Source organism: Phaenicophaeus curvirostris, chromosome Z (assembly GCF_032191515.1).
Source record: "Phaenicophaeus curvirostris isolate KB17595 chromosome Z, BPBGC_Pcur_1.0, whole genome shotgun sequence".
NCBI classification, from domain to species: Eukaryota; Metazoa; Chordata; class Aves; order Cuculiformes; family Cuculidae; genus Phaenicophaeus; species Phaenicophaeus curvirostris.
The window spans coordinates 46612970-46626217 of NC_091431.1; the positions used below are offsets into that span (position 1 = coordinate 46612970).

Below are 13248 nucleotides of genomic sequence, written 5' to 3' on the forward strand. Positions count from 1 at the left end.
CTGCTCATTTCCACAGGACTTCAACTGTGCTACAACATCCCCAGCACACCCTGGGGCAGCAGGAGGAGGTTCCATACTGGCACCCCATCCCTCCAGCACCCACATTGTCTGTCCTCCACAACTTGTCACAGGCAGGGCTGATATTATCCCTCTCCCCATTCACATCTAACTTAAAGCCCTATCAATGAGCCCTGCAAGCTTCTGAGCCAAGACCCTCCGCCGCTTTGAGAAAGGTGACTCTGACACCTGTAAACCTGGTGCTGTGTAGGTCATCTCATTGTCAAAAACCCCAAAGTTATTATGGTGACACCAGCCATGGAGCCAAGTGTTAATAGACTGGACCCGTCTGATCCTTCCAATGTCACTGCCTGTAACTGGGAGGAGGGAAGAAAAAATCAGCTGGGCCCCAGATTCACTCACTAGCCATCCTAAGACCCTAAAATCTCTTTAAATCACCCTTGGGCCATGTACTGCAGCTTTGTCACCTCCCACATGGAAAAGCAGTACCAGGCAGTAGATTGAGGGCCTTACCAGACTGAGGAGTTTCCTAGCAATAACCCTTAGCTGGGCTCCTGGGAGGCATCAGACTTCCCTGTGAGTATGGTCTGTATGGCCTATTGGACCCTCTGTTCCTTTCAGCAGAGTCTTCTACAACTGACTCACCTTATCCTCCTTGTGGCAGCTGTGTTAATATGGGGGAGGTGGGGCATCATTCTGGCTTTGGCCCTTCCTGTGATGTAGATGGATTGGCACCCACATTTTCCCCTCATCAGTCTTCCACATCTAGAGCCTCTTATCTATTGTGTAGAGGAACCTGGGGAGTGTGGGCAAGGAGGGGGTTTGTTTTCTGCCCCACTGGTGGAGTTGCTTCCACTCACTCCTTCTCTTTAAGTCCCTGCCTACATCCTGGTGGGGGAAGGGTACTGAATTGGTTTGATGAGGGGCTTTTTCTGCTTGCTGTCTCTATTCCTGTTTCAGGAAGCTCAGGGTGTGGTTCCACCAGTCATTCTCTTGCTCAGACTCCTTATCTGAATGAGCCATGTGTACTCTCTCATACAGCAGGAACTCTAAAAACTTGGCTGCAGCACCAGCATTGGGTTTCACTGCTGTTAGTTCAGCATTCAGATAAAGGGCTACAAAATTTATTCAACCAGTTCTGCTTTTTTTGCTATAGCCATAGGAACTTAATATTCTCCAGTTAGCAGAGGACAGTAGGCTAAAACAACAGTAAACAGAATAATCATTTATTTAGAACACATTAGGAACACTTCACAGTATATCATAGCAGGGGGACTACATTAACAGGGTGATCAAAAAAAGAGTGATTCAAAAAAAGCAAAGCAAAGACAAAGCATAGATTATTGGCTGGTTGTGGAAACCGTTGAGTTTTTTCCTCCCATAAGCAAAGCTGTAGAAGTAAAGACTTTGTATTATTTCTGCACAGGTAAAAGACCGTTTACTAAGTCTGTACATTTTCTTTATTTTGTATAAACATACCAATACTTAGATTAGGACTTCCATATACCTTACAATGTTTAATTTAAATACAGTGTTATGTCTTGTTGATTTGTTAAGGTGCAATTTATCAAAACCTACAGTAAATAGTTTCTTTTCTTAATCAATTCTCTTTGGCACGCTACTGGTTTATTTAAATACAAAACTGTAGGATGTAATCAAGTACCTAACGCTGGAGGAACTTGAAGGTTTTTTTGTTAGCATGAGAATGCAATACCAGGTTTACCACAAGCTTACTTATGAACAAAGAACTGTATATGAATTTCAGTTTACTTTACATATAAAATGGCTCATGACTTTAACGTGCAAGGCAAAAGAATTTGTTACAGCTACTCCTCCCTTGAGGGAATGATTTTTGCACCATGAAAATCTTCTATAAAATGTTTTACAAAATGGAGCTTTATCATGAGGAAGTACTTGATGCTTCTTATCCTATAGCAAGCCACCTGAATACATGATGTTCTGCATCCAGAAAGGCTTTCTAAGGTACAGTTCAGCTGATATGTTGGCGCTGTAGTAGTGTTGCAGCTACGAACTTGCATGTTCAACTGGCAAACTAAACCAAGGAGCAAAAATACCAAGCAGTTTGTGTAAGAAGTTCAGTGACAGTGGCTTCTTTCTAGAAAAACGTATGCCTCCTATATTCTGGATATTATAATTGTTTTCATTCAAAGAAGAAAAGGTTTAGAATTTGCATTGTGCATTGCTATATAGTCTATTTTCATTTCTGCCTACTTTTGGGCTGATTAATATTTGGTTAGAATACTGTGAACTGTGAACAACAGTAAATGAACTTTTTTCTACTTCTGATGGAAATGTACTAAAGGCCATCAAAGTGGACTTAAATTGGTGAAGTATCACTTTACAAAAAAATCTTCAAATGCCAGAAAATCAAATCCCCATCAATTTATTTCACACCTGGAGGCCAATTGCAGCAGTTGGCACTCACATGAAAGGCATTGGGAAGCTTAACTACATAAACACTGGAAATTCTTCTATGCCCATTTATTTTATAATTAAAGAAAAATGAAACCCTGTTCACAGTAAAATACTTATTACAAAACCTTTCTGACCTGTTCCTTCCTGAGTTACCCAGGTTGTATCCTCTCAGCTGCAGAAATGAGTATTTTGGCATGTGGTCAAGTTACAGTAGGTGTCAAGTACAGTACAACCTGTTTAGAAGGCAAGGAGGCTAAAAGGGATTTCATACAGGTGCTTTGTAGTGTGGGTAAGATGTGGAATGCTGTGCTACTCCTGAGTAAAACATGTTTGACTGTCACAGCTAAGATCCCCATTTATAAGCATGCTGATTCTAAAGAGGCATTTCATAGCCTCAGTAATACTATATAGTCTTAAAAAAACCCCCACAAATGTATTTTACAACTATCTCTTTATTCAACCTGAAAGCAAGGACTAAAAGTGGTGAGTCCAAATTGTTAGGAGAGATGATGAGAAGGGGGCAGAACTGGTGAGGAGAATCAGAGTTTGTGTGGTAAATCAAATCCATGTGGGATGTAATTAATTCTCAAATTATTTATTAAGCTTTTTGAGACACTGCATATGGCCATGTCCTTTAGATCTCCTGTTTCACCTGAAAGTTGCTGATTTTAGAACTTAGATGTCTGTGTAAAGGATATGTCATCAGACTTATCTACAGCAAAGCCTCCATTGACATATGATTTCTTGGTCTCTCTTTCACTACTACCAGGTGTTGTTTCCAAGGCAAAAGGATTGACTATGTTGACTTGAGAGGTGCCATCCATCTGCTCCAGCTCCTCTTTAGAGAGCTTCTCCACTATCCCTGCACCAAAGGCATCCCCCAAGACATTCACCATTGTTCTGAATCGATCCCTATGGAATAAAAACGTTATCAGACAAACTATTATGCATGTTACTTAGAAAATCCTTTCAGCAAAAGTAAACTATCCTAACAAATGCAGAGCTATTTCTTATCCAGTGCAGATTCAGAGTAATTCTGCAATTAAAAGAAAAAAATCTTGTAGAACAAGAAACAATTTCCTTCACGTGTATTTGAAGAAACTTGCAGTCATTTTCATGACAAATTACTTGGCATAGGATGTGTGAAACTGCAAGTCATGTCACTAATGCTTTGGATCAGTAATAATACTGATGCACACAAACTTACAAAATGTTGTAGTGATCATTTCTCAGGCCCTGGAGTAGGCTGCAGAGATGGTTCTTTTTGTAATGAGACTGCTTTTGTTGGGAGGAGATATTGTGGGGTGCAACAGAGGAGTCTGCATTGTGCTTTTTGCCTTTCTAACAGTCATTTCCTCCACCAGAGGAGTGCCTCACCCAACATCTTCAGCATTCTGTCCCAAGCCCTGGAAATGGGAAAGACTAGCCTCTCCTTGTTAAAGGGTTGAAGTACAACGTTGTAATAAGCAGGTCACCTAAAGAAATGTGATATTTCTGCACTGTTGATTTTTCTGCAAGCAGAAATCTGACTTGTAGGCCCCAAAAATCTGCCACTAATTAGCAGAGGAGCAACAAAACCATGCAATACAGCACAGTTTGAAAATTGGCACTGAACTAAGGTAGGGAGAGTGGAAGGTCATGCTTTCCTGTTTTTATCTCCAGCCTTCTTTTTAGCTACACAGCTGCTCTGTAGAGAGATATTGAGGAGGATATATTCACAAATAGAAGGGACTGCAAAAACAATAGTGAAGTGACTCGGTGTGTTTCATATATCTATTCTTCTTCTACAACCACTGATCACCAGTGCTAAAAATGCCTGTGTGTTCTTCCCTTGGAAAGGAAATGCATGGTAGAGAAAGAAAGAGAGAATGGTAAAGTAGAATTCTGGTAGGATCAATGTGACAAACAAGGAAATTAATAGCACTGGAAACTCATCTTTCTCAATATTTCTGTTCTCAATTTTTTTCTGTTCTTCATTAGAAACATGTAAGTATTCCTTAAGCCTATAGAATAAAACTTCGGTAAGTTTGGAATTAACTAGAGGATTGGTAATTAGCCACTACTAGCAGGTTTCAAAATAATATTTTAGGCATCAAGTACAAAAGGCAAAAGCGTTAATGATCTACGTGGCATCATGACATGCATTCCATCTGCTGAGGTGCAAAATGCACTGGCCGTTATCCCTGGTACATTGAATTAATCTTTAATTTGCTTTATACAGCAAGACACTTTAATCTGTAAAGTATCTCAGTTAGAATCAGAAACATCTTGAATTCCACCCCTGTTTAATGATGGAACGGGTAGCTTCCATGTATACATATGGTGCCTAAGAATCACATAAACTGTGGACTTTCAAAGTGCAGATGAGATCGTGATTACTGTAAGAAACAGGAAATTACTGTTCTCTTTTTCTCTCTCTCCATCCCTTAAAAGAAGGAGTTGGCATTGAATAAAATGATTACGATGTAGATTAAATGTCTCGGTGCAACACATTATTAGGTTATGGAATTCCTCTCCATGGGATTTGTGGAAATCTAAAAGTTTATATGGGTCCTGAAAGCACTGAAGCATTCATAGAAGAAAAAGAAATCTACTGAGAACTGTTAAAACAAAAACCACCTCTAGCTCAGGAACTCTGTAAGCTGCAGGAGCCTGGGAGAATGTTTTGGGAAAAGAACAAATACACGTCTGTTCTTACACTCTTCTTCAGTTACCTGCTCTGAGCCAGCAGTTTGTACTGATCTTTACCATCCTTAACAAAACTAAATGCCGACTGGGTAAAGAAGAAAGCTGAAGAAAAGGAAATGATTGTGCAACACAGAAAACAAACCTATTAGATGCCGTTGCAGACAGTTGATGGAGAGAATGTACTTGTGGCTGGAGCTGTTTTTTTTCTGAACAATTATGCTTATACAGAAATTGAATTGATTCTTGGATCCATTCAACAGCCCTGGTTTTCTGAAGGCTGGCATTTCTCTCTACAGCTTGCAAATTGAGTTACATAATCAAATCTATTATATATATATATCTGTGAAATACATAGGATGCTGCCAGAAAGCCTTCAAGAAATTGATAGGAAAGGGTAGGGGAGTAACAGCTTTGCATTTACCTTCAGTGTAAATATCAGCATAAGAAGAAGATCATGTAATGATTAAGATCTCTGCATTGATAGCAATGAAATATCATCCATGTTGAGTTACTGCAGGTGAACAAGACCTTGGGCTGAGTGCTAATGCTCGGTTTAGAAGGAAAAAAAGGTGTATTACAAACTAAAGTTATACTCTTTAACTTGTGAATCTTGTTATTACTTCCCAGTGAATCATGGGACAAAACTCAGTGCTGATGTCCTTCTCAACTCCAGAACGCACTCTGTGATTCCTTGCAAAAGTAGCAGAGAAACACCTCAGTGTAAATTGAAGAGAGAAGATTACTGGTGAAAATGTTTCTCTCCAGAAAGAGCTGCTTAATAGGTCTTTGGGGTTTTGATGTGCTCCGAGGTGAGATGGTTCAGATCAGGCATAAGGAACACCTTCTGTTTGTGTGTGCGTTCTTGTTGATCAAGCTGCTGGGCCTTTGAAAAAATCTCAGTAAAGACCAGCCCTAGCAAAATAACGCTGCCAGCACAGACCCCCATACAGCCTGCCATATGTGTGCCTGTGGAGTTAAGGGTCAGTTTTGCTTAGTTCACTTGCTTTTCAACAGTGCATGGACTTTACGTGCTTTGTGGAAAGCAGCTGTGATGTTCTGTCTGTGACTGCATCTGATTGCTATGAATGGTGTTTGTATTTAGCACAATATTGTGGCAGCTGAGACACTTGAGAGGCAGTCCTCAGTACTGGCAGATTTGTCTTTCCCGAGTGTCACGTTAATAATTTATTAATGGCCACTGGTTTAAGGTTGATGGCATCTCTGGATGTGAGGTTACTCACTGCTACACCTTGCAGTTGGACTTCTCTCAGAATTAGATCCATTACTACATTCAACTCTATACTGAACAAGCCTGTCCATTAGAAGAGCTGTTGTCTAGTTCCTGCAGCAGTGCTAAATAATTTTGTTACCTTCTTTCTCAGACCCACATGGAATCATAGAATCATAGAATAACCAGGCTGGAAGAGACCCACCGGATCATCGAGTCCAACCATTCCTATCAAACACTAAACCATGCCCCTTAGCACCTCGTCCACCCGTGCCTTAAACACCTCCAGGGAAGGCGACTCAACCATGCTCCCATACAACTTAAGTAAACATTAAAACTAAGGAGAAAGATTTAAATATTAAGTGCCTTAAACTTACAGAAGCCAGTCAACAGCAATGATGAGAGTAATATCTTCTGTGGGCAGTCCGACAGCACTCAGTACAATCACCATGGTGACAAGTCCGGCTTGGGGGACACCTGCAGCCCCGATGCTGGCTGCTGTAGCTGTGACACTAAATCCCAAACAAAGCCCAGAAAAAGCATTTACAATACATGTTGTTCACAGAAACTCTTATTTTCTGGCACAAATAGTTTTTTTTCACTGCAAGAAAGAAGTCCAAATGTTCCAGTTTTCCTCTCAAACATATCTACTCAAAGTCTGGTGACAAGTTTAAGGAACAAGTCATTATAAATGCTGTTACGGTTACACTGCAAAATAACAGGTAACGCATGACTAACAAGCGAACTGGACAGATCATTGGTAGATGCCAAGCTGCTTTGCGAGTGTTTGCAGTGGAAGAAAAACAGCAGTTTCCACAATGGTGCATGTCCTGGCCCTTTCTACCTCCTCATAAAATGGCACAGGAACAGCCTCGGACCAAAAAGTAAGAATGTTTCTGCTACTTCTGTGCTGTGAATAGTAGTTCCACTTTCTCATGGGGTATCTGAAGTTAATGTACTCATTGAAAAAACACCTCCAACAAAATGCATGTGAGGGCTTTATTCTTACCTAATGGTAACTATTTTGCCCATATCCAGTTTCATGTCATTCAGTTGTGCAATAAATATAGCTGCTACTGCTTCGTAAAGAGCTGTGCCGTCCATGTTGATGGTAGCTCCAACTGGAAGAACGAACCTGGTAATTCTTTTGTCAACAAAGTTCTTTTCTTCTGCACACCGGAAGGTGACAGGCAAAGTTGCTGAACTGGCACATAGATAAACATACAAAGTAAGCACAGGCTTGCACACCGTTTCTCTCATACCCCTTTTTCCTCATAGCCCGATCTGCTCTAGGACTGAAATGGAAACATGCAGGAAGGCTGCAACATGAAAGTGAGATCTGGCTTTTAATGCAACATAACTTTTGTTACTTCTTCTAATTATGGTAAGGAACAACAAGGTCTTAGTTATCCTCAAAAATACATGGTAAAATCATCATCACATGCTCACAGAAACAGCGCAACAGCTTAAATTCTAGCAAGCCTGTGACTAATGGACAGGACGATGAAGAACTGTCTCCTCCAAGGAGGGACAGACTCTTGTTCGCTGTAAGGCCAGCACAATCCCTAGTGCCCCTTTGGGTACTCCAGAAATAATGAGGAAAGTATTTCAACTTCCGAGGGATTTAGAATTGGCTAGGTGAAATCAGAGTATGTAACAAAGTAGCAATAAAATCAGAGCACAAACAATGCAATTACTACTAAGAACACTATGGAAAATAAATATTTCTTTTGTTTACCTAGAAGAAATCATGAGGGCCGTCAGAAGTGCTTGAGCCATCCCCATGGCAAACTGATAAGGATTTTTCCTTACTATTACTAAGTAGATCAGTGGCAGAATTATACAGGAATGGATTGCAAGTCTGCAAAATAAAACAGACTAGTTAAAGAAATGGATCCATCTCATTGCCTTGTTTTAATAAGGTGGTGATAACAGGTATCTAGTTCTGTCCTCAAGTACACTTTTGAAAGACTAAAGGTGGCCTTAATGACGCATATGTTCAAAATCTAGAGACTATGTCACCTTAAGAAAGTGTAGACTAATGCTCTTCCATACTTCCTTTTGGAAAGGAGAAAGAGATTATTAATTGCTTCTCTTTCCAAAGTAGAACAAGAATTAACCAATATTTTGGAAATAATTTTAAATTGATGAAGACGAGAAAACTAAAGTAATAAATAATATTTAAACTGATATGTAGAAGGAGATTTGAAATATAGTAAAACACTCCAATCTCTTGCTAATCCTTACAATGCTGACTAGAGACAAAACACAAAAGCAGACTAAACTACTTTTCCAAGTTCTTCTGTTCTTATTGCAGAACACATTTTGAAATTAAAGATAACTATGGTTTCCAGTTAGGGACAGATGAATTCCACATCTTTCTGCAGAAACTTCAAACGTGATCCTAAAAAAATTACACACTTGCTTTGTGAAAAACTGTGTAAAATTAGGTCTACAATTAAAATGTAGTGAGGCATTCCAGGCTAAGCAAATGAGATATATGTAGTCTCACCCTCTTTAATCTTGTAAGACGCTGAAATACTGTCTTTTGAAACTATTAATTTTTAAAATCAAGTCTGTAGATGTGTAAAAGATTAAACTGACCTCTTGAATTTAGATGCTTATGCATTTGCCTTGACATTTGTGTGGGTCTCAGGGACAAATTCAGCCTTCAACTTGGGCATTAATTTTGAACATTGTTCATATAACACAGAGTTTTGTGAGCATTAAGATTAGAGGCAAAAAATCTGCTCTAAGTATATTTGAAATGAAACCTATATGAAAGGGGTGTGAAATATTTCCTATGTTCCAAGGTTGCAAGAAATTATAGCAGCATCAGCTTCTTGTGAAAAGAAATTACCACAGCCTGGAAAGATGAATCCCAGAAATGTTGTCATGTATGACCTTGGGATTTTTATTCTATCCTCACAAGATGTTCTTGCAAACATTACTGTGTTGTAATGGTCTTTATGATTTCAGAGCAGCTGACAAAGACAGCAATAAATCATGGTACCATTTGTTCTCCCCAAAAATACGCCATTAAGAGAGCAGTAGCGACACTACAGAAATCCACACCAGTGTCATAAATCATCTGCATAACCTAACTATTTGTTTCCTTGGAAAAATCATCTTTTTAAAAGCAAGCACCATTAATGTTTTCATTCTCTATGTCAACAACTGGTTTATTTAGTGGAATGTAAATAGCAGCATGCAAATGTATTGATAAAATTTTGGGAAGAATTTTAGAAAGAAATCAAACGATTTATATAATGGTGCCTGAGAACAAACTGAATTCTGCAGAACATATAGAAAAAATATAAGGAGGAACGGGTATTGTTACGTGTCTTTAGCAAAATGCTGATGAGACAAAAAATTTCAAGTATTTCTATGTCTAGAAGCATACTGACTTCCAAACCTTTATTTTCAGAAACTTATATGTGCATGCATCTTTATAGTGGCAGCATGAACATAGTATTACCCCAAATAAAGTATTTATGCATATTTGCTTTGCTACTACTGATTTTACTGAAACGAATTCAAAGTAATATTCATTTTCATGCATAAAACACAACTCACAGCAAACAGCAGAAAACTTTATACCAAATATTATAATCAACTGAAAAGAGAAACTCTAGTAGTGCTCAGTTTTAAAACAGGAAGATGCTCGTCCCTCAGAATCCCAAACTGGCATTCCTTACAGCATCTAGATAAGCAGCTGCTTTGCTGCTTTCAGAAAGGACAAAGGCACAGGCAAGAGTCTGGGTTGTTTTGGTTTTGGTTTTTTTTTTTTTTCCCACATCAGGCTGTGACTCCTTTGGCAGTTGTACTATGCCCCATACTTTGATTTTCCCCCTCTGTGTGACTGCTAACATGCCCTTGTCCTGACATTGTCACCATCGTAAGTGAGAAGCCAAAGAGATTTAGTGGCCACTTGGAGCAGAGGCACTGGGGGGAGTCTGTTCCCTCATGGTGACCTGAATGAGACACAGAGACTGAGATGTGTTGCAGACAATGGTGGGTGAGAGGTGGTAGGGCTGAGAATGTGAAAGGTCATGAGTAATAAAGCTGGGAAGAAAGTGAGATAGAATACACGCTGGAGAGGAAAGTTAAGGGAAAGGAAGAGGATGACAAGACACACCAGCCTTCAGGCTGTTGCACTTTTTCTTGATAGGGAATACAAGAAATACGTTTAAGATAACCTGTAGTTTCCAGGATCAAGCTTCAAGGTAGGTTGATACAGAGACAGCTACAGAAGACACTGATGAACAGGACACTCCGCAAACAGACAATGTCAAGTAAATAAGGATGAAAACCAAAATGACAGTAGGAACAGCAGTGTTGAAGAAAATAAAAAGCCAAAGACTAAAACTTCTTCTGTTTGCTGAGAGGCGGCAGAAAGGGTATTCTTGCACATTGGAAAATGTAGAACAAGTACCTCTTTCCTGCAGCCTACAGCCTTGTGTGTATATTGTCATCTTTGCTCCTGTGATCTGATTACAAAATGATGCCCCCAATGGCTAGTTTTGCAGAGAATGTGGTGCTGTTAGCTCTTGACCACAACAGCTTTAGCATCATCCACTATAGGACATCCTGTAAGAGACAAACTCTGCAGAGGTCTACCCTAGCAGCCATCACGGAAAATCATGGCAATCAGGAAGTTTGGTGGAACACAGATCTTTTCTCTTTGAGGTTGTAACACTGGGTGCCCTTAGAATATTCAATCTTTCTGATTGCTCCTGCGAACCTACTTAAAATTGTTATGCCTGTCAAGTCCATGGCTACCAGCTAAATGGGAGACTAGATGTGGTGGTAGTTTACTTCGCAGTTGAAGTACTGTGAAGAAGGCAGTGTGTCTTCACACATGTCTTAAGGAAGATATGCCCTGTTACACTACATGCAGTTACCATTGACAGGTAAACAGTCATAAGATTTGTTATCAGATCTAAAACTGTAAAACTTGCTATCGGATGTAAAACTGAAGTGAGAGGGCAGTAATAACCCATGAAAAATATTCCTCCTCTGAGTTTATGTGAGTGAATAACACAGAAAACCTGTAGAGTGATAGTGTTATTCTACAAACGACTTTCATCTAAATTATGATCATGGCCTCATTTTAAATGTACGTAGAAAATATTAGACCCTAGATTTTCAGTCTCTTGTAAACATTGACTTTTGCATCCTTTAAGAATGCATTTTCTTCTCGAAGTCTAAATGGAAATTCACAAAAAATTGCATCATGCACTAACTAAACATAACTTGCAGTCATCTCCATAACATTTTGAAGGAGTAACGATTCAGTGTTATTTCTGTTATTTTTACTTAGGAAGTCATTTTATCTCAAATAATTTTTAAACAGCTAGTCCAATCATACTGGCTTTTGCATAAAACAAAACAACACTTTTGAAATAAATATGATTATCTAGCAAAAGTTAATTAAAAAAAAAAAGAGATCCTTCTTAATTATTTATAGAGGAGTTTGTGTTTATGACTAATGTATCACCCTTCTTTCTGCCTGGTTGTCAGAAAGCATGTGAATGACATTTGAAGAATGGCATACATATGCATAAAGTGGTGTGAAAGAAGTCCTTGAACAACTTTAGATCTAGCCTCTAGACAAAACATTAATAAATCCTTAGTATATTGAAAGAATTATAGGAGTGGATGCTAGGGCAATGAACCAAGAATGCCTAGAAGTTTTGCTTCATTGAGCTGGAGACAGAAATTTAAATGCATTTAACTTATTGGGACTGTAATATCCATTTATCTATTTAAAGGGTTATTTGTAGGATAGTCCTCAGAGATATATAATGATCTTGCATTATAACCTGTATTACTTGGAGCAGTTCAATTGCCCCTTTAAGGGTCCACACCTGCAAGGCTCCACATAGTGCAGGTGTAACCTACCCCTCTCCTTACTGTTCTACACAGCCAAGGGTCTAGAAGAACTACTTAGTTTGGCTAAGTTATTCAGACAGCAACTGCTGCTTTTGCAGCTTCATCAGCTTCCTTTGCCTTGAAGGAGTAACTAACAGTGTAAGCCCTGGGGCTTCTCTCGATGTCAGCTGCCTGCTCTGCATTGAGGTGGGAAGGGATCAGTTTCCTCTTCACCATCGTTTACTGTGCACTGCACTTAATACACATTTGTATTGGGTAGCGGAGCTGGTACACCTTGGTCCCGTGGAGGCTGCCAACTTAATCCAGGTATCTGTGTATTTTCAATAGGCTGGGATCCCCTGATAAGCCATAATTAACCACCTCATTCTTTTCCAACTTCTTCCAGTACCTAACAGAAGTGTTGCCACTCTCAAAAATGCAATGATACTGGCTGTTTCAGCATGAAGCTGAGAAGATGAAACATTGAATACACGGTCAAACTGCTTTCTTTCTCAGAATGCAAGGCAGTGACTTTTAAAAAAACCCCGTATGCATTCAGCAAAATGTGCACTCAAAACATACTCTCACATCCTCACAATATTTTCACTGTTAAGAATTTTTGTTTATGACCTAGAAGAGGCTAGGTGTTGTGGATAACTGAGTTGTAATCAACTCAGCTCTAAAAACTGCACTTATTTCATTTCATCCTTAAGAGAGGACATACCCAGTTATTACAGTAGCCATATAAAGACTCAGTTTACGGAAGATTTCACAGTTGTCAACTGCTATTATCTTCCCAGCAATTAAAAACATGACACCAACTGGCATATACCTAGAAAGCAAAAATAAAGCAGTTAAAAATGAATTATCAGAAATACTGTGTGCTCATCACAGAATAATTTCTTGCACAGTATAACTTTTTATAACCAATGGAAGACTTTTTTTTTATATTCTATTATGCAGTTGAAAACTTTTTTTATCATCTATTACACAACTGACTTTAT

The 13248-nt window shown here is 39.1% G+C and overlaps 1 protein-coding gene across 1 annotated transcript in view; it reads right to left on the minus strand.

Moving 5' to 3' along the window:
• Nucleotides 1-2875: 2875 nt before the first annotated feature.
• Nucleotides 2876-13248, minus strand: part of SLC1A1 (solute carrier family 1 member 1) — a 53132-nt gene continuing 42759 nt past the window's right edge. The window contains exons 8-12 of the mRNA XM_069880291.1: nucleotides 12969-13076; nucleotides 8109-8231; nucleotides 7380-7574; nucleotides 6748-6882; nucleotides 2876-3366 (exon numbers count right to left, since the gene is read on the minus strand). Of these exons, the coding sequence (XP_069736392.1) occupies nucleotides 3123-3366; nucleotides 6748-6882; nucleotides 7380-7574; nucleotides 8109-8231; nucleotides 12969-13076 (805 nt within the window). The 3' untranslated portion in view covers nucleotides 2876-3122. The remainder of the gene's footprint in view (nucleotides 3367-6747; nucleotides 6883-7379; nucleotides 7575-8108; nucleotides 8232-12968; nucleotides 13077-13248) is intronic.